Below are 20942 nucleotides of genomic sequence, written 5' to 3' on the forward strand. Positions count from 1 at the left end.
CAAACCTTGTTCTGTAAAAACAGAACTAAAAGACACATACTCAACTCCAGTCCATGGTCCTCTTCTCCCCAGTGACAGTTTTTTGGCATCTCCACTGGCCGAGACAGGATGGCGTAACTTGCACATGTGCAGGAGTCAGTCATCCTGGTACACAAGAACATGCAAAGCTCCGTTTACATCCTGCAGAAGACTGCAAACAGGCAGGCAGGTTTTTGTCATTGCATTTATCTTCTGCTGCTTGCTGTTTGTTATAAAAAGACTTCGGTTCCACTTTAAGAAAATGTCCCTTAATAAAAAGTGCAGAATTACCAAGACACAAAATCACATTTTTTGCTGGCCATGTTTTATTATTCTTAAATAGGGGAAACAATAGTACATAAATAGTATGCAAAATTCAGAGGCAAAACAAGTTTCCAGAGAATTGAGATACTACATGCTATTCTTCTCATGCAGGTTTGAAAACAAAACAAAGAAAATAAAAAAAGAATTTTCAGTAAAAACATACAGTAAAAGCCAAAAAAAAAAATCTTACATCAATTCTTAACTTACAGTAATGTTGTACCATAATTCCATGCACGCCTTTCTTAACATTGCAATAAAAAAAATAAAAAAAAGGTTTCTAGGAGTATTTAACGACGTTCCTATGTTTTGTAGAGATCAGTCAAGCACTTTGAAAATACAAATTCCTATACACAGTGAGCACTTTCCTTGAAATGAAAGAAGAGTGGGAAAAAGAATGAAGCGAGAACACAACGACCTGTTAATATGCAGGCTAACTGTACAATGTAAACTATAAATTAAATTTCTCCACTAGATCTGGACAACGTTTAACAGTCTAGCTGCCATATTCCAAAGGGCTTGTTTAATAAGAGAGCAACAAGCACAGGGTGGCATTTCATAGCAATCCATTTAGAATATTCTATTGATATGACTATAGGAAGCTAAAACCTGATTGCTTACTGTTAAGTACTGCAAATCATTACTGCTCTTCACAATGCCTTACTTATTTGTAATTCTTCAACCCGTGCCCGAATAGTATGGCATGCTTGTATTTTGACAGCTAGATGCCAAGATGTCCATTTACCAATCTAAGCCGTTTCTGAGGCGCCGATTTTCAACACGCGTTGTGAATTTAATAAATAAAAATACTGCATATTAAAAACACTTCATTACATAGGATGCAGTCAAGAACATTTATAAATATTTCTGTATTTTTCTCATTTCAAGAATAGCTACTACAATAATGCTGGCTTAAAAGAGGTGCGTGATGGATAGCACTATCGGTGGCAAATATACAGCCACAAACTGTTGTTACCTTGAGGTAGATAACACATGCGTACCAAAATCTGGCATTCTTCAGTTGCTGCTGGTATCATGTGTTTCAAGAAATGGATATGAAAAAAAAAAAAGCTAAACATGATGACCTAGCTTAGAAAAACAATATAAAACTGACATCTCCATGAAGGCAAGTAATGTCTCACTGTGTTAACATCAAGGCAAGATAATATTTAGAAACGTAGCAACCGATATTTAGGTTTTTCTTCAGTTAGTGCATATTTCCTGTCTCCACCTACATTGCATTATCTTTTTTTTTTTTAATCCTTGTGTGCAAATGTCATGCCAGTTTAAAATTAATATGTAGAAAGTAGTTTGAAATTGTAAAAACAATGGTAAACAAAACTAAAATTTAAATACATACTAAAATACAATTCAAGTAAGAAAAAAAATGTAAAGAAAAGAACACTCATGACAACGAATGAAGAATACAAAAAAAGAAAACTGAAAATCAAGAAGAGTGTTTTAGTTTAAATGTTTTAGAATGCTGCTGTAGGCTTTGTGGGGGATCTGAGGAGAGGATTTCATTGCAGAAGGCGTCAGTGTGGCTTGTACTGATTTGAGGGGTGAGCCAACAGGATTATGAAACTGGGGAATCCCTATGCAATCCAGCTGCTTACTAAAGATGATGTCGCCACTAAAATTTGGTAAGCCTTCCTCATTTTCCTTGCTGCTATCTTTTCCTTCTTCTGCTGGCTCAGGGTCTGACACTTCTGGCTCTTCCTTTCTACTAAACAAGTTATCTAGGTAACCTGTGTAAGTATTTTCCTTCTGATTGTGATCATCCTTCCTCACTTCACCACAAAACTGATCTTTTAGGAAGCAGTCTTCACCAGTTAGGATTGGACTGTCCCAAGAATTTTGGTTTCGAGCACCCAATTGTGCAAGGTTGACCATGCCTTTCTCTTGCTTTTCCAGGCTTACAGACTTTGATATTAAGGACTTATATTCAAGTTGTGTTACAGAGCTATTCAAGTCATTGAGCTTGTCAACACTGGAAGAATCATCTTGCATACTAAGCTGAATGGTACCTGCTATGAATGAATCAAAGTCAAACTCTTTTCGTTTTTCCCTTTCTTTTTCAACTAGCTGCTGTGATGCTTCTTCAAGGGCTATCTGAGCCTTCACTAAACCATTTTTTTCACATTTTGATTTCCCCTTCTTATCTAGCTTCTCCTTATTTTGCTCCTTCCAGTTGGAAAGATCGATAATAAGTTTTGGCTCATAATAATGGTTTACCTCACTCTCCCTCCACACCAAGTTATCTAGGTAAGATGAGGACCTCATTTTGAAGTTACAGGTATGGCTGCACTCAAGATCACAATATTTATTCTCATGGTGATTTGAATGCGGCCAAGAAGGCTCAGCAGAGAAATATGGATCAAAAGCAGGATCTTCTAGATATTTTTCTCGTTCTCCATCCAGATATTTGCGAGGATCCACCTGAACCTCTTCCTCATCACTTCCATCCGAAAGAGCCCTTGGATCACGCTGAACTTCATCAGCTTCAAAATGATTATGGATAGGCCAGTCATGGTCTGAGTACTGGCTGTCATGATATCTAGAATAGGGAAAACAATGCCATCATAACTACAGCTTTTATACCAAAAAAAAAAAAAAAACCCCACAGGTTTCTGGGAACTAGCATTTTTTTTTTTATACTAAAAGGAACACAAATCACTGTGTGAGATGGGGGTATTAGGATTTCAAAAGGAATTAAATTACAAGCTTTCTTGCCAGGTTGGCAGTGTACATAGATTATGCTCCTTTACAGTTGCCTCTGCAACGCAATAACCACGCATGTGACTGGTCTGGCAACCTCTTATAAGTGTCTCAAGGCACCTACCCCTGTCAAACAGGAAAGCGCACTGGAAGCAACAGACATTGGGGTGAGATTTACTTAAGTTGGAGCACTCAGAATCTGGTGAAGCTAGGCATGGTAGCCCATCAGCTTTTAACTTCAGCTTGTTCAAATAAGCTTTGAAAAAAAAGAAAAAAAAAAAACCCTGTAAGTTCATTGGTTTCTATGCAGAGTTGCACCAGATTTTGTATGCTCCAGTTCTAGTAAATCTCCATTGTGTAAACTGTGCAAGTCAGCAGCGCTACCGACAGTTAACACAATTATTGGCAGAATGACAGCAAATCTTCCACTCCCTGCTCTTTTTGTTTTTGTTTTTGTTTTTTTATAAATGGATTGCACCGATCTCCTGTAACCTTTAAGCGTGCATTTTTTGTCTTTAATCAACTTACAAGGCATATTTATTAAAATGGTTGTAAACCCCTCTCATAAGTGAACAGCCTCAGATAATGCAGAGCTGAAACATATCCTCCTACATAACATTTACTTGTTTATCCGCAGTCCTCTTTTCTATATCCCTTTAAAAGTGCTGATTTTAGATAAAATCATTCTGCGTTTGTCAGTATCACAGAGGAGGGGGCAGGGAGCTGCAGTTAGAACACTGTGAGAGCCCACTGGAGGAAAGGAACACACCCTTTACACACAGCAGAACGGTGTTGAGTAGCTAAGCTGTGTGCTGAGCTCTCCTCCAAACTTGTCAGAAGTGACTCGTGCTGATAACAGAGGAATGGAGCACCAGAGATTAACTACATAGAGTTTTGGAGAGAGACAAATAAACAATACAGATATACCTGCTTTGTACACATTTCATGACTAAGGTTTACAACTACTTTAAAGGAACCATAAAAGCATATTTTGCCATTACTACTAGTCATACAGCTATTGAAACTTAATAATAGGCTGAGGACTCAAACATGTTTGATATGGATGCTTGTAATTCTTCTGCCAAAATATTGCATTTACCTCCAAATCATCAGCACCTATACTACTTCTGCTTAAAATAAAGTTTGCGCAGAACAGCTTTAAAAAAGGCGTGCTGTCAGTGTCGCTTCCTCTTCAATGAAACTAGTAGCAAAGTAATAGCAAAGTGAAAATTAGACACCAAACCCTTTTAAACCAGATTTAGTGCCTTGTAAGACTTATTTTGAGGATGTGAAAAGGAATGAATTCCTAAACATGGGCTGCTACCCCCCTATATTAAATATATAGAATGGCAAAGAGTGACATGATAAAGGCCACAATATAACATGCAACAATCTAATAGACAATCTATGTAGAAGGATGATTTTTTTTTTTTGCAATGGAGTTAAACAATACTGGTGTTCTGCAAAAAATACTAGATGTTCCTAAATGTGAAATATAGTTAAATAATGAAATACCAAATACCATCACAATCAATTTGTACAGTTTATATTATATTGTACCATATAGAGGGGTTTTGGACGCCAGCTCAAAGTAGCTTATCTACATGCACCCTGCAAAAGAAGATTACTAAACAAAAAAAGGAACAACCTACCTGTAAGCAACAGCGAAGACTAAAGTTACAGCTTCCCAGAGCTACGCTCCTCCCTAAGTGGTTTCTGACATTTTTGGTTCCCTGAATTTCCCATGGCTCCCTGTGGTTCTACCCACCCACCACAGAGGTAAGTATTAGTAATCTTATTTTGTGGGTGCTTGTAGTCTAACTTCTTTGGACCAGCAACAGAGCAACTAATTAACAACTTTAAAAGTGTTCTCACATCAGTTTAATATAGTATTTTAGTAATATTACCTTTCCCAATTATAGACATGGCTGTGGTTGTCATCCATCAATAATATATCATCTACCTCATCTTCAATGTGAAAAGGATGGTGTGAAATTGGCTCATCCAAAGGGAAAGAATAGATGCTCATATATGGGTGGGACAAAGCTTCTTCTGCCGTTAGTCTGTCCATAGGACTAAATGTCAGAATTTGCTCCAGGAAGTCTAGAGCTGTTAAAGGATATGTAGAGGTAATTGTTTTTGAGGTACGTTATAAATCTGAGTAATTACACTTTTATTAAAACTTATTATAAGCTTACCTTCAGGACTGATCCCAGGAAGTAGCTGTGTTAAAGGAGTATGTGGCTCGGTCATATCATTTTTGATAAAGATTGGGATTACACTGAGAAGCTCCTGTCTATCTTCTTCATGAACAACAGGTATAGACTCCAGAATTAGCTGCATCTGCTCAAGTTCATGTGCACCTTTTAAGAGGAAAAACAATTAAATTAAAAAATGGCATGGGTGTATCAGTATCTGCCTAATATGCAGGTTTAAAAATTTTTTTTTTGTAACGATATTAAATTTGGTCTAAAAATTCAATATACAGAAACAAAAATCTGTTGGGAGGACAGATAAAACCAGTAGTGCTAACCTGCAAAAAGGGTTTTTCCAGTCAGCATTTCAGCAAAGATGCACCCAGCTGCCCACATATCAATAGCTTTAGTGTAGTTATTTGGTGAAAGTAAAAGGCGTGGAGATCGATACCATTTGGTGACAAGTCCTTCAGAAAGATGTCCCTGTGTAGGTGTAAAAACAGGTCACGATTACCCACACGTGTTTTAAGCACCCATATGCAATACAAATTTATGGCCAATGCAAGATGTTGTGATTTCCTTGACTGCAATTTTCTTTTCATTCTGCGTTATGAGCCAGACACTATATTATAATGTTAACAAGTCTTTGCCAATGAATACATCATAGGAGCAGTGATCCATTCAAAAAAAAAAAATCTAATATTTTTCTGCCTTAATGCAATTCCTGTATTAGGGTGAAAACCTTCCCACTAGCTGCTGCCCTCACCTCCCTCCCTAAATACTTACCCAAGTCCTGTATCGATCCAGTGCGGTGTCCATCTGCAGCAGCTTTTACTCTCTCCCTGCTCACAGGAGACAAAGGAAGGAGCCATTGGCTCCTGTTGCAGTCAATCAAATCTTGTGAAGAGGGAGCAGGGATGGTGAGGCCTACCTGGGCTGTGGGTAGTATTACTTTAATTCTTTTGTGATGGGGAGGAGTCATTATGAAAAAGGACATTTAGCTCATGCTTTTATTAACTTATGGAGAATAAGATGAACAAATTTCCAGCATCTAAAAATGCTCCTGTAAAACTAGCTATACAGAAGATTGTTCTCTTTCAACCATATGGGAGAAAAGAAAGCGCTACTTTTCCCCATCCTTGCTAAACAGCATGGATGGAGGAAGCACCCCTGCTGGCTATTATATTCTGACAGCAGCTGCTACAAGGGTTGTCAGGACATCCAAACAGTGACTGCATCTCATGAGCTACAGTCACTGCTCAGCTAAGGATTATCCACCAGACTGTCAATTTTCAGATAGAAGCTTGTGGAGCTGTGCAGTGCCAACAGGCAATTCCTTGTGAATTGCCCAAACTTTGAGCCATATCTGGCCAGCATAAATCTGCCTTATGACTGCTTTAGTCAAAGGATGGATTTGGCGCACCCTTTGACTTTATTCAAAATTTACAGCGGGGGAAGGGGGAGTCTATTAATTACAAAGTAATTGTGTGTTGTAATCTTCCAATCAGATTTCAGGAGTCAAACACTTCTAACTAGCTGGTGCATTTTTCACACTCAGTAGAAATGTAAAGCCGAACATAGGATTAATACATTATTTAACGAGTTCCTTTGTACAGCAACATATAGCTAGAGAACATTTTAAAACTTAAGCATAACAATTAAGATCATAAAAGTGATTGCATCGCTAACAAACCAATCAAATCTGGGTTTTTTGGCATTTAACTAGAAATAAAATGGATATGAGATTTATTAATTCTGAAAAACAAAACATTAGCTTTGTCTTTAAACAACAAGTTGCACTGCAGCACAAATCCCCATTGAGACAACTGCAATTAGAGCCCATAACAGGATGTACACACAGCTCCTAATAAATCTCTGAAGTCCCATTTGTTTGGAATGTATTCACACATAGCTGTGGAGGCCTGTCCATTCATTTTATCCTAACAAAACACTATCTCAGGAGAGGTTACAACCTACATACTACTTACACCTATTGCTTTATCTTTTACTTTGTGTCTCTCTGGGGCCCATAAATATAAATTCATTTGTTCACTGTAGTTTACACCAGTGTTTCTCAACCTTTTTTCAGTCAAATCACCCTTTAACATTATGGACAGTCCTGAGGCACTCTTTAAAATTTCAGACAGTCTTGAGGCACCCCATTCTAAAATGTGAAAAACTATTCTAACAGTTTTATATAATGCACCAACATCCACACATGTAGAACATCCAACATTAGAGGCGATTTATTCTTCCAAAGCAAATACACTTTTGCACACTGGTACTGACTAGTATTCCATTGTTTCTCTTCTCCCTCAGTTTTTCTCCATCACTGAGCTAAAGTGACCCCAGCACTGATGGAGAGGGGAAGGAGAGGGTCAAACTAGGATGCTGTACTGGCAGCTGACATCCTCCTTATCAACTGATATTGTCATTGGTTGTCAGGACGCTGGCAGTTAGAAGGTCGTAATGGTTCACAATGATAACCTGTGGCTTTGTGTAACTAAAATGCAGGTTTGTTCCACCCGCTGGCTTGTATACAAGTTTTGGGCAATTTTTAGACATTTTGCAAAGGCACCCCTGAAGAAACCTCAAGGCACCCTGGTTGAGAAAGGCTGGTTTACACATCAATGCTCGATTTTTCATATATCTCTATCTATATCACACACACCTCATCTATATATTATCAATAAATAAATCTAGCAGTCTTAGGATAATGATTAGTAGCATTCCAACAGACAATTGAAAATGCTGATGGGATCTGAAGTTTCCACGCGGTTACCCGAGGCCTTTAGACTGTAGAAAGCCACATGTGGCTTACAATAAAAGCAGTCCGCTACCCATATGGTGACAAGTTTGCAACAACAGGGAACAAGTGCAAATTCCTATGAACATGGTTCACATGGCAAAGTTTGAGCTACATCACATTGGGCTTGATTTATTAAAACTGGAGAGTGCAAAATGTAGTGCAGCTGTGCATGGTAGCCAATAAACTTCTAACGTCAACTTGCTCAATTGAATTTTGACAATAAAAGCTGGAAGCTGATCGGTTTCTATGTACAGCTGCACCAGACTTTTGCACTCTCCAGTTTTAGTAAATCAACTTCATTGTCTCGTGGTGGACCTCATTTATAAATGTGAAATAAAAAAAAATAAATAAAAATCTGTATTTTGTCAGAGCAATCCATAATCAAAACCTTCATCTTACAGTGCATATGAATCTGCTGAATTGTTATGGGGCTACAAATTTGGTCAGGAATTTTAGCTCTTAAGCCAAGGAGATTAAATTTGGCCCCAATAAATAAGAGGAAAAAATAAATATTGCTCTAAGGTCCTGTACCCATAGGCCTACATTTGCCAAGCCAGAAGAGAACTCCTCAGGTGCCAAACCTAAAAGGACGCTCAACACACATGCACAGTTCTCCAGTAGGGTTCCAATTGGTCAGAATGAGGCCTACATAGCAAAGCATGTGCACCATGCATCTGGTGCTGGTATGTATAAGCCCCAAGGAGACAGTTGGTTAGAACTAGGAAACAAAAAAACAGACATGCTATCTATGAGAATTAAACATTGAATTACGTTTAAAGTTGGCATCCAACCATATGTTTGCTAGTTTGGCTTAATACTGCGATACCACCATTTAGTACTTCCTGGGTCACTGACCCACCAATATGCAGATACACTACATACCTCTTCTAGGTCATGACAAGGAACTAGCATTTTTAGAAGAAAGTAGAACAAAAGATTTTTCTGTCAATGTTGGAATCTTAGTCATTCCATTGTCACCACTGTTTTCAAAGAGTGATTCGACTAGAGCAAGGAGGTAAGTGTACATGCCCTAACATAACACCCAACATCTGACCAGCCTACAATAGTGCCACAGCTGTCACGTTTAGAAATTCGCAGAAAACACTGTGAACATCACTACCATTTTTATTTACATTACCAATATAAAGAATCCTCACCTTGTGGGAATAATGGGGATCCATGATTCGAGCAAGACCAAAATCTCCAATTCTTACCACCAAATCTTCAGTGTTTATGAACAGGTTTGCTGGCTTAAGATCTCGATGCAGCACATTAGCCGAGTGGATATATTTAAGCCCACGTAGCAGCTGGTACATAAAGAGCCTAGCATGCTCTTCACGAAGTGGGCCTTGCTCTAGAAGCTTGGCTAGATCGGTCTCCATATACTCCTGAACAATATACACACAGTTCAGCTCGGTTAACGAGCTCACATCATCAGTTAGGCAACTTCCATTAGGGCCGAGAATTTCAAATACTTTAACAATATTTTCATGATCAAGTCTTCGGATAATTTTGATCTCCCGCAGAGCATGTTTGACACTCTGAGGGTCAGTCAGGACAATTTTCTTCACAGCCACTCGCTTATCACAGTCATTATCAACAGCAGAAAAAACTAAGCCATTGCCACCATAGCCGAGGGGTTTTAAGTCCATGTATCGAGAGCCCAAATCAAACCCATGAATGTTCATGAGGCTTTCAAACTTTTCTGCCATTTTGGCTACTTTACTTCCTTTGTGCAGAAATTTTCAATTTTCCTAAACACGTGACAATAAACCACTGCTGGTATCTAAAGAAAAGATTTCAAAAACCTTACAAAAAAAAATGAAAATAAAAAAAAGCTCTTCTTTAGACTGGTCAGCTCCAATACTCATTGCATAACAGCCTGCCAGGCCTGGTGGATCCCGCAAGCCACAACGCTAAAGCTCAGTTTTGATTGTATAAAAAGGACTGTAGTCATAGTTCACAAGAGATGCAGCATTCCAGCAAACATCAACAAAAACACTCAATGGAAGTGAAACGGAATGAAATGACATACTATGCACGCGGCTCTAGTGTGCAAAACAAATTGACATGAAACAAAAACGTGAATAAATATGCAAGATATAGGCTTCTATCATCCTCCTCCTCACAGTGCAGATACATTCAGTGTTGAACTGGTCCTGAGCAGCGTCATTCTATGGTGCTGGTAAGCACTAGAAATTATTTGTATTTGATGTTTTTTGTATACAGTGCATCCGAAGAGGAAACCGTGGCAGACCTTAAATTACAGAAGTGTTCTTCTGTTAATGATCAGGTGGCTCCAGCTCACCACAATCACAATCAAAGCTGCTATCCATCTTATTTTCAGAACTCCTGAAAAGAAAAAAAATGAATAAAAAGATTGCCAATTATTTTAGAAAACCAATGAAAACATAAGCAAGGCACATTTTCCATAAATAAATCTTACACTAATAGTTACAGGAAAGAATAAAGCACTACGTATAAAACAGGAAAGAATAAAGCACTACGTATAAAACAGGAAAGAAAGCACTACGTATAAAACAGGAAAGAATAAAGCACTACGTATAAAACAGGAAAGAATAAAGCACTACGTATAAAACAGGAAAGAATAAAGCACTACATATAAAACAGGAAAGAATAAAGCACTACGTATAAAACAGGAAAGAATAAAGCACTACGTATAAAACTCTACTACCAGTCTGACAACCAAACACTGGGATGTAACTGTCCAGTACACCAACCAATACAAAAACTTGCCAGCAGCAATCAAATCTGTAACATTGTTAGTGAAAGGTAAACCATGAATGATCAAGATCTTTCCAGAAAAATTCTTAATTGACAAGTAAACTTGGGAGGACTGATCACCTGGTCTTTGCCAGCCGTGAATATTTTATGAATTGAAGAATTCTGTTATATACCAAAAAGCTAGGAAAAAAAAAGGGGGAGGAGGTGCTTGTAATTCCCTGGAGGAAGAAGCAGAAAAACAAGGGATAAATAAATGTTTTTCTGTGCATCACAGGAAGGGGCAGGAAATTACTGGATTTAAAGCAAAACTAAAGTCAATTTTTCTTAATTGTGGCTGACATGAGATGCAGTTACTGTCAGGTCATTATTAATATCCAGGCTATTTTGTAATGTCTGAGTCTCTTTATAAGTAGGATTGGAACATCTTACCACTACTGCCTATGCAGGAGTGTCACCAGTTCACCAACAGAGGAGCAAATCCACCTAGCAGAGGTTTGAGCCCTCTACTCTCTCACCCAGGAAAAAAAAGCTTCATCTGGGGTTCTACTTTATTGTGAAGACTGAATAAATCTGAAGTTTGTTTTTTTCTTTTATGCTATGCAGCACCAGGAATATAACTTACCTGTAATGAAGTGTGCCCCATATTGGGCCAGCTGCTGCATACTATAGAAGTCATCTCTACACTGTGTTGATCTTGCAGGACTGTGAGGGTAAAGCAGAGCTCCACCCAAAAGGTGAAGTGCCGCTTTAAGGCTTCGTCCCCCACATCACATTAAGGATTGGAAAATTTTGGGTACAGGTACCCGATTTTGACAGGTACCCGCTCCCACTTCTGCCGCAATCATCTAGGTGATTGGAAGTTCTCCTCCCCGCAATCCTCTGGAACATGTGATCGCTCCCAGAGGTCTGCGGGACCATTCACAATGCATGTGTAGTGGGCACCCAGCTGTTTAGCTGCTAGCTGTCACAGCCCTGTACCCACACTTAAGATGCCAGTGCCAGGTACACAGGACGGCCGGTGAACTAGGCTGCGCGGTGAGGACACCGCTGGATCCTAGGACAGGTGAGTGACTGCCTTTTTTCACCAGAGACTGGAGCTCTGCTTTAAAATCAGCCACTGTGAGCAAGAAAGATCTGCAACACTCACTGTTCCTTTTCAACCCACTTTCATTCATAAAACTATAGTATTCATTGTCAGAATGCAAAGTTTCTCTGAATGGAGGACAGGCAGATGAATGACAGCACCTGTCTTCTGCAAAGACAAAGATTTTCATTGCGACAAAATACTATGAAAAGAGGAGGAGCGAGCAGCACAATTCTTTCACACGCAGCAGCTAATGTTACTACGCAGTGCCAGAAGATCAACTCTGTGGAGAGGACCCAGAATTGGAGAGATGATTTCTGTACTATGCAGCAGTCAGCATATCATGGGAAACCCTTCATTACAGGCAAGTTATGTCTCTTGCTTTCTAGCAAAATAAAGAAAAACAGGAACCCCCCCCCCCAAAAAAAAAAACTGAATTTAACTGTTTTTCTAACCAGGAGGGAGGGTGAGTGACCTGAAACGTGAGCTCCAACCCTTTTACGACAGGCAACGTGCCTGGCAAGGCCTACACAGTCATACACCCTCTATGGGCATTCTCAGTGTATATGGGCCATATAAAGAGATACAGTGGATGGAAACCCCCCTATGAAATGGAAGTCACAACTGCCACCCAATTGTTTATGGCAACATCCAGTGCTGGAGTTTATGTATGGATCAAATACACTCCTAATGCCCATGCATGGTGTAGGAGTGCCAGGCCGCATTTCACTGACCAGCAAAACTATTTCTACCCCTCTTTGGAGCACCTTTAGTGGATTCATTTCTTGGGGTCTAGTCTGCTGTGGTCCCCAGGTTTGGTGTGAAGATTATTGGGTTACAACACATATAAATTATTTTTTTTTAACACCCCTCTCCACGGGGCCAACTAATCCTCCCCGCCACTGCCACCACCAACCACGGGGCCAACTAATCCTCCCCGCCACCAACCACGGGGCCAACTAATCCTCCCCGCCGCCGCCACCAACCACGGAGCCCAACTATTCCTCGCCGCCGCCACCAACCACGGGGCCCAACTATTCCTCGCCGCCGCCACCAGCCACGGGGCCCAACTATTCCTCGCCACCAGCCACGGGGCCCAACTATTCCTCGCCACCAGCCACGGGGCCCAACTATTCCTCGCCACCAGCCACGGGGCCCAACTATTCCTCGCCACCAGCCACGGGGCCCAACTATTCCTCGCCACCAGCCACGGGGCCCAACTATTCCTCGCCACCAGCCACGGGGCCCAACTATTCCTCGCCACCAGCCACGGGGCCCAACTATTCCTCGCCACCAGCCACGGGGCCCAACTATTCCTCCCCACCAGCCACGGGGCCCAACTATTCCTCGCCACCAGCCACGGGGCCCAACTATTCCTCCCCACCAACCACGGGCCCAACTATTCCTCCCCACCAACCACGGGCCCAACTATTCCTCCCCACCAACCACGGGGCCAACTATTCCTGCCCACAGACACCAACTACGGGGCAACTAACCTCCCACTGAATGCACATGCCGCCTTGCTGCCTATGTAAAATACAGGCGTGTCGTTCCACATATGGTGTACATACATTTTTTATATTAATATAATTTTCTAATATTTCATATACTTTTATTATATATTTTTTAGCATCGCTATATATATCATCATTCACACCCTGCTATCCTCAGTTGTGATGAAATCCCCGGATGAGGAGACAAAGCAGCCAACAGCTCCTGGCTCTCATTGATCAGCTGACGCGCTGTGAGGTAAGCGGTGACGCGCTCCTTCCGGCCAGTCTGCAGGGAATTCCATACACATCTGCCGGAGGGGCTCTATTGGCCCGGGGCGGACGGGAGATCACCAATGGAGAGCCAGCAGCCCACACACGTGGTGGGAGGAAAAGGGGGGGTGTACAAAGTCCCCAGCTGTGACAGCATACAATAGCGGACGGGAAAGCCCATGCCCTCTGGCGCCGCATATGGCCCATGTGAGTCACCTCATGACAGTTTTGTTCCAGGCGGCTGGTGTCATCCCCCCGATAAGGAGGACTCATACAATAGCCGCCATAGCGGAGCACGCTGCCTATTCCACCCCTGGTCTCGCCTTCCTCTAGTAAATGCAAATGAGGCTGCGGTGTGTGTGTGTGTCATACTAGCTCAATCAGAGGACTGGAGAGGGGGCTGCGAAGTTCCTATTGGCTGTTTCCAGTAAATTCCCGCCCCCTCCGCCCGGCTCCATTCCGACGCTGCCAGCTGGGCCGGCCGCATGTCAATCAAATCCGCTACGTACGGAGCTCCCGATTCACAATCGGCACTACGCCGGGATTTACGTCCACGTAAGGGCTCCGTACGCTAAGAGCGCAGGTCTCCCCTACACACAGCCGCGTCCCCTCTACTACAAAGGGAAGGTGATTGGGGGGTACAGGGAATACCAAGAGAGGGAGAGTCACAGGCGACGGGGTGTGATGGAACCGGGGGGCATAATGAGGGGGGGACCCAGTATACCGGAGGGAAGAGAGCCCGGACGGTCGGTATAACCCCGCCGGCCCCGGTATGTAGAAGGTTGAGGCTGCCCGGGGTGTAGGAGAGGTTCGGGGGGGCGGCCGGTGTGTGTACACAGGGTTCCGTCCATTGTTGAGTACCCGGACACATTATGGTGTCACACAATGGATACACCGGCAGCCGGGCACCGCACACAGGGATCGCCCCCTTCCCCCGGGACACAGCGGATATCGGCGACTACTCACAGCTCTCGTCTGCTTCATAGGTAGAGGGGACGGGGCTCGGGCTCTCCGCTCAGCGCTGCCTCTTCTCCTGCGTCTTCTCTCTCGCTCTTTGCCGCAGTCGCCATGTACGCGGACTGACTGGTGAGGGGGAGGAGCTTCACAAGACACCCGATCTGCCGCCTACTGCGTCACCCGGAACGCCCCCTGCAGGCCACTGCGTCACCCGGCGGGAGAATTCAAACGGCTTCCGGTGCGTCAATCAATCGGCGCCTGTCAGTCATAGCTTGGGGAGGAGCCGGGCGCCGATGACGAGTGGGAGGAGCCTGCAGCTTACTCATCTCGTTTCTATAGAGAATCGTGCAGCAGTGCCATGTGCTGAGGAGAAAACATTAGTCAGAGCTCTATGGTGAGGCTGTATGGCTCTCTATCACCTTATTACAGTACAACAATACAGAAAAACGGTACAAAACAGTATAATCCACATAGCCAGCCTGGCACCGTGCGTTTTGGTGTGTTGCTGTAGCATACGCCTGTGCAAGGGACGGTTTAGGGTCATGTATGTTGTGTTCACACCTGAGCAACATGGAAACGCAGGCAGGAACACGCAGTTCAACCTGCACTTCTGGAAATGCAAGAAAAACGCATGTCGTGGTGTCATTATTACACGCAGGTAGTAGTTGCACCACATCAGCAAAAAAGTGCTCAATGCCAGAAATGACGCAACATTCTTTAGTCATTTGTCACTCAACATTCAATGAACAAAATAAGCAGCTGTGTCCTGGATGTGCAATGCGGTGCCATTCATTGCACTGTTGTAAAGCACGGGACAAGGTCCTCTAGTGCCCATGGCGAAGGTGCCAAAATATGTGCCCCCCCCCCCCCCAAAGATGTATGTGTCAGCAAAATCCCCCCAAAATAAATCAAGCACTAATCTGCATTCTGACCTACTAAGCAGAAACTCTCTTTACAGGCCAAAATTCTCCCAAAGCAACCCCCCCTCCTCCAAGTACAAATCCCCCTCCCAGCAAAAATCTTTGCTCCATCCCTCCTCCCAGCTCAGATTCTCCAAATCAACCCTCCTAGCATAAATATCCCTACTAGCTCAACCCCCCCCCCCCTTCCTAACACAAATTTCTCCCAAAAATGTCCCCTCCTATCACAAATTCAAGCACAGCCCCCCCAAATCCCTTCTCCCAGAACAAATCCCCCCCCAAAATCACCCCTCCTAGCACATGCCCCCCCAAATTTCCCATCCTAGAACAAATTTTACCCTCTGCCACTCCCAATTTCCCCCTCCCAGCACCCGCCCCTCCAAAATAACCCTCCTAGCACAACCCCCCCCCCCCCCACATCCCTTCTCCCAGCACAAATCCTCTTCCAACCAGCACAAATAACCCCTCCTATTACAAAACTCCCCAAATCAACCCTCCTAGCACAACCCACCCCCTCCCCACATCCCTTCTCCCAGCACAAATCCTCTTCCCCCCAGCTCAAATAATCCCTCCTATTACAAATTTCCCCAAATCACCCCTCCTAGCACAAATTCCCCCAAAGCACCCCTCCCAGCACCAATCACCCCTCCTAGCACATGCCCAACCACACTAAATTTCCCATCCTAGAACGAATCTTACCCTCTTCCACCCCCAAATTCCCCCTCCCAGCACCAATCCCCCCAAATCACCCCTTCTAGCACAAATGACCCCTCATAGGTCCCCTCCTAGAACACCCCACCCCAAATCTTCCCTCCTAAAACAAATCCTACCCCCTGCCACCCTCCAAATTCCCCCTCACAGCACAAATCCCCATCCCCCGACCCCCCCTAGCACAAATGTCCCCCCAAATTCCCCCTCCCAGCACAAGCCCCCCCAAAAAAATTCCCCCTCCTAGCACAAATCTCTCCTCATATTTTCCCTCCTAGAACCCCTCGCCCAAATTTTCTCTCCTAGAACAAATCTTACCCCCTACCACCCCCCCAAATTCCCCCTCACAGCACAAATCCCCTACCCCCAATTTCTCCTCCTAGAACAAATCTTACCCTTGTCACCCCCTAAATTCCCCTCCTCCCAGCATCAATCCCCTCCCCTAGCACTAATCCTCAACCTCCCCAACTAGCACGCTCCCATCCGCAGCACAACTGTATCTTACCCTGCCCAACCCCACAAGTCCCCAGTACAATTCTCCCCTCCTCCAGCACGGACCTCAGATTCAGAGTGGCGGAAGACTGTGGCGTGTCCTGCCTCCCAGGCTCCTCATCTTGACAGGTCACAGTTGAGGAGGAGCCTAGGGTAAGCAGGCATGCAATATTGTACTTTTGTCAGACATAGGATCGTGACTCCGGACTGTGCAGGGTTTGCTCCCCCTCCCTCTACCCACATTCTTTGCTGGGAGGAGGTGAGGGTGGGTAACCAAATCCTGCAAAGTCCTTCCGACAGGGGCAGGAGTGTGGGGCTGGAGGGGAGAGAGAGCACAGCCCACTCCTGGCTCTCTCCTCCAAACATTTGGCCAGTCACTCTCTGCACTAAGCTGACAGGAGTAGTGAAGCCACAACTACCACTCCTGTCAGCTTGTAGCATTGGGAACTCTCCTTGTGGTACCCCCTCCCCCCCACACACATCCCATAACACCAGCACCCAGGGCAGCCGCCCTTCCTGCCTCCCCCTTGTCCCGGCCATGCACAGTACCACAGCAAAGTGATATAAATGAGCTCCAAAGGCTCATGCAGATGGGCCTACAACACTTGAGTCCATAATTTAAAGGGATCTGAACAGCACAATGCTGTATTCAATGGGCCCATACACATTGATCTGCAGCATAAACCAAACAAGGAAAAATCTGCATTGGAGCTGCATGGATCCTAGCAACCAAAGATGCTAGATGACAACAGCCAATAGGGTACATTTACACTATACGCTGTATGCAACATATTAAATAGAAGGTATTAAATAGAAGCATGTCAACGCATTTCAACTCAAGTGCATTTAATGTGCATCAGCACACACTGAACGCAAAGCACATGGTGTGAATCCAGCCTGATCAGCAGAAAAGAAGGAGCTACCCCGTCTCTGGCATGTTTTATCATCAGTGGTGGACCTAGTTAGCAAAAGGGCCCCTGTGTAAGAACAATTATTGGGCCCCTCGTGTAACTGTTGCGAAATATACAGACATTTCTTTACTAAGTTGAAATAGGAAGTACTGGCTGGAAGTGACTGAAGTCACTCAACAAGGGGGCAGAATTCCTGGAGCTGTGATGTCCACCCACCAGCTTCCGATGTCTGTTCTCCCTCCTCTCCCCTGCAGCAGCCGCCCCATGACACGGGCGAGGAGGAAGTGCCAACAATGTATAGGCAATGCAAGCTGGTGGGGGACCCCATTGTGGAACACTCTATGATACAGTGGAGCTGGACCTTCTGTGTCACATGAACTGGGTGGATTGAAATAAGATTTTTATACAGATGTTTTTTTCCCAGCAGTATACAGTATAGGTAGGAGGAGGGGGAAATAAAGGTTTTAAGCATATTTATCTGAAGCCTTTACTGCCGCCCTAAAGTGGTTGTACAGGCTGAAGGTTTTCTACCTTCATGCATTCTACAAACCTTCTGTGTGCAGCCTCCCTAATATTTACCTAAGCCCCCTCATGATCCAGTGATGTGCACTGGAGTCTCGGTTATCCCTGGACTCCCTCTTCTCATTGGCTGAGACATTGGCTTCTGCTGCTGTCAATCACAGCAAGTGAGCCAATAAGAAGAGAGGGCGGGGCAGAGCTAGGGCTCCATGTGTGAATGGACACACTGAGCAGCAGGTGCCCCCATAGCATGCTTGCTGTGGAGGCACCCAACGGGGGGGAGGAGCCAGGAGTTCTGGCGGGGGACCTGAGAAGAAGAGGATCCGGACTGTTCTGTGCAAAACCACTGCACACAGCAGGTAAGTATAGACATGTTTGTTATATTGTCTTAAAGAAAAAAAAAAAACTAGAATCACTTTAACTATTCCATACTCACTCCAAACTAGATGAAAAAAATTGACTTTACATACACTTCAAATTATACATGTAGGTCAGTATATTTTGCAGGGTTCATAGGTGTAAATACTCCCCCATGTTTTATGCGCCCATCTCTTACTGTAGCTAAATTATGCAAACAGTAGGAGCTAAAAATAGATTTTTAAACTTCATCTCATATCAACAATAGAGATGTTTAAGGATCGGTAGGAAAATGTCACACGCTTTATGCATTGTTGGCAAACTGTCAACTGCCAGTGAACATCTCTCATGCTGCCTGTCTCAGAACGATAGTGTTTTATGTAGATGTGCAGTACCCAGGGGCGGTCTGACCTTTCGTGCATTCGGGCATTGCCCCATGGCCCGGGGCCAGTAGGGGGCCCAGTGAGAGGCTCACTGGGCACAATTCACTAAGCGATATCTTACCGCATCTGAGTATGCGGTAGGATACCGCATAGCATTTAAAAAAAAAAAACGTTTGAATGCACAAAAACCGCTACTACAATACCTTATGAGTTATTTTATCAAGTCATGCAGTATTTTAGTAGTGAAAACCATGCATCATGTTTCAGCTCTCAGCGGGATTCCCTGCTGACAGCTGAATGAAAAATAAAGAATTTCCGGCAATTAAAAAAGTAATAAAAAAATTGGCGTGGGTTCCCCTCTCCATTAATACCAAACCCATTGGATCTGGTATGGATATTGGAGGGATCCCCCATGCCAACATTAAAGAAAATGGCGTGGGGGTCCCCCCCAAAATCAATACCAGACCCTTATCCGAGCATGCAGACCGGCAGGTCAGGAAAGGGGGGGATGAGAGAGCGCCCCCCCTGAACCATACCAGGCCACATACCCTCAACATGGGGGGGTGCTTTGGGGCGGAAGGGGGCTCCCCCTCAAAGTACCTTGTCCCCATGTTGATGGGGACAAGAGCCTCTTCCCCACAACCCAGGGCTATGGTTGTGGGGGTCTGTGGGTGGGCGGGGGGGCTTATTGGAATCTGAAAGCCTCATTGTGGTGTCATCAACCGGGGTATGCTGGGTCAATGTTTGACCAAGTGAGCATGTAGCTCTTTTTTATATAAGAAGAAACACAATAGAATGTGGAAAATGCATGCAACATAATTAATGTAAATTATTTTTCATGTTATTGATAGTATTTCTGCCTGGATTGTTTTATATCAAACAAAACAGAGATCCACAGGTTCCATCTTTTATATGTGAAAGAAAACCCATTTTAGTAGAATGTCATTATTTAATATGTTGTCTAGTTTGAACATATAAATTAAAGCCTTGGGATTTAGTTTTGTCGCCTGACTGTAGCTATTATATCCACCATAATGTAATTATTTATATATTTTAGTTATAAACAGTTGTTTTAAGAGCTGTTCCTGTTGAAGACCCACAGTGATGGTGCACTAAAGCAGTTCTGTCTTAAGACCTGGGTCGAAATTTTTGGCCAGCAACTACAAGTGTACAGTGTTTAGTTGTTTTTTTTAAAGTAAAGTTAGTAAAACTCTAAAGGGGTAAATATTTTTTTAATACCCATTTACATATCACAAATTACATGGCAGCACCCTCCTAGCGTAGGATGCTAGGTAAATGAAATGTTTTGGCATCTTCTGTAATCAAGGAAACAGTGATCCTTTGTCCTAGTCTGTTCAGGGTTTCACAGGCTGGGAGTTTGATTGCTTCCACCTGCATCAAGAAATAGCTTAGGGTGTGAAATTCAAATAACCAGCCTGAATATTTATCATGCTGCAGACTATCCCTGGAGAGAGAGAAGGGTGATAAATAGTCTGAAGCACTGGAGAGCTGGGTTCTCTCTCCTCAGGAAGGTTCCAGAGCTTGAGGAACTGCTGCCTTCAGGCAACCCATGAACTGTGTAGTTGTTCTTAAGGTCTCATCAGTGTTGGAGCTGATGGCCTGGATGGATTTTCCTAAAAGCTGATTGCAGAACCTAACCACAAGGGATCTGGTCTGGAGAAGGACTGTCTCACTCACTGGACTGTGTCCATAGGAAGCTGGAAGGTAGCAGCTGTCCTAGGGACTTGTGAATAAAGACCCTAAATTGATCCCTGTGATTGTGCAGTGTTCTGTAAATCACATTGGCAACCAGTAGTTGTACATATGTGCAAAGTAACCATATGTCAAAGAGACCTGCCTCATGGCCTTCAGCTGTGATGGCCTAGACTGCTCAGAAACTTGCCTGATGGTTCCCAACTGTGAAGTCATAGATTGTTCAGAAAGTTACCTCATGGTCTTCAGCTGTGGGGTTTTAGACTGTCCAACATCCATATTAAGGAGAAGATTATCCTCCAGTTGTGATAATTTTGGAGCAGGGGCGG

The 20942-nt window shown here is 43.6% G+C and overlaps 1 protein-coding gene across 2 annotated transcripts in view; it reads right to left on the reverse strand.

Moving 5' to 3' along the window:
- Window positions 1-321: 321 nt before the first annotated feature.
- Window positions 322-20942, reverse strand: part of LOC149442475 (mitogen-activated protein kinase 6-like) — a 51583-nt gene continuing 30962 nt past the window's right edge. The window contains exons 1-6 of one of the 2 annotated variants that reach the window (XM_089656080.1): window positions 14620-14920; window positions 9219-10413; window positions 5591-5735; window positions 5256-5420; window positions 4965-5166; window positions 322-2896 (exon numbers count right to left, since the gene is read on the reverse strand). In XM_089656080.1, coding sequence (XP_089512206.1) covers window positions 1801-2896; window positions 4965-5166; window positions 5256-5420; window positions 5591-5735; window positions 9219-9773 — 2163 coding nt within the window. In that variant the 5' untranslated portion in view covers window positions 9774-10413; window positions 14620-14920 and the 3' untranslated portion in view covers window positions 322-1800. Of the gene's footprint in view, window positions 2897-4964; window positions 5167-5255; window positions 5421-5590; window positions 5736-9218; window positions 10414-14619; window positions 14921-20942 lie in introns of those variants that run through there. The other variant, XM_089656081.1, reaches the window with a different exon arrangement.

The sequence above is a fragment of the Staurois parvus genome, unplaced genomic scaffold (assembly GCF_062004578.1).
Source record: "Staurois parvus isolate SC_StPar_1 unplaced genomic scaffold, SC_StPar_1.0 ptg000885l, whole genome shotgun sequence".
NCBI lineage: Eukaryota > Metazoa > Chordata > Amphibia > Anura > Ranidae > Staurois > Staurois parvus.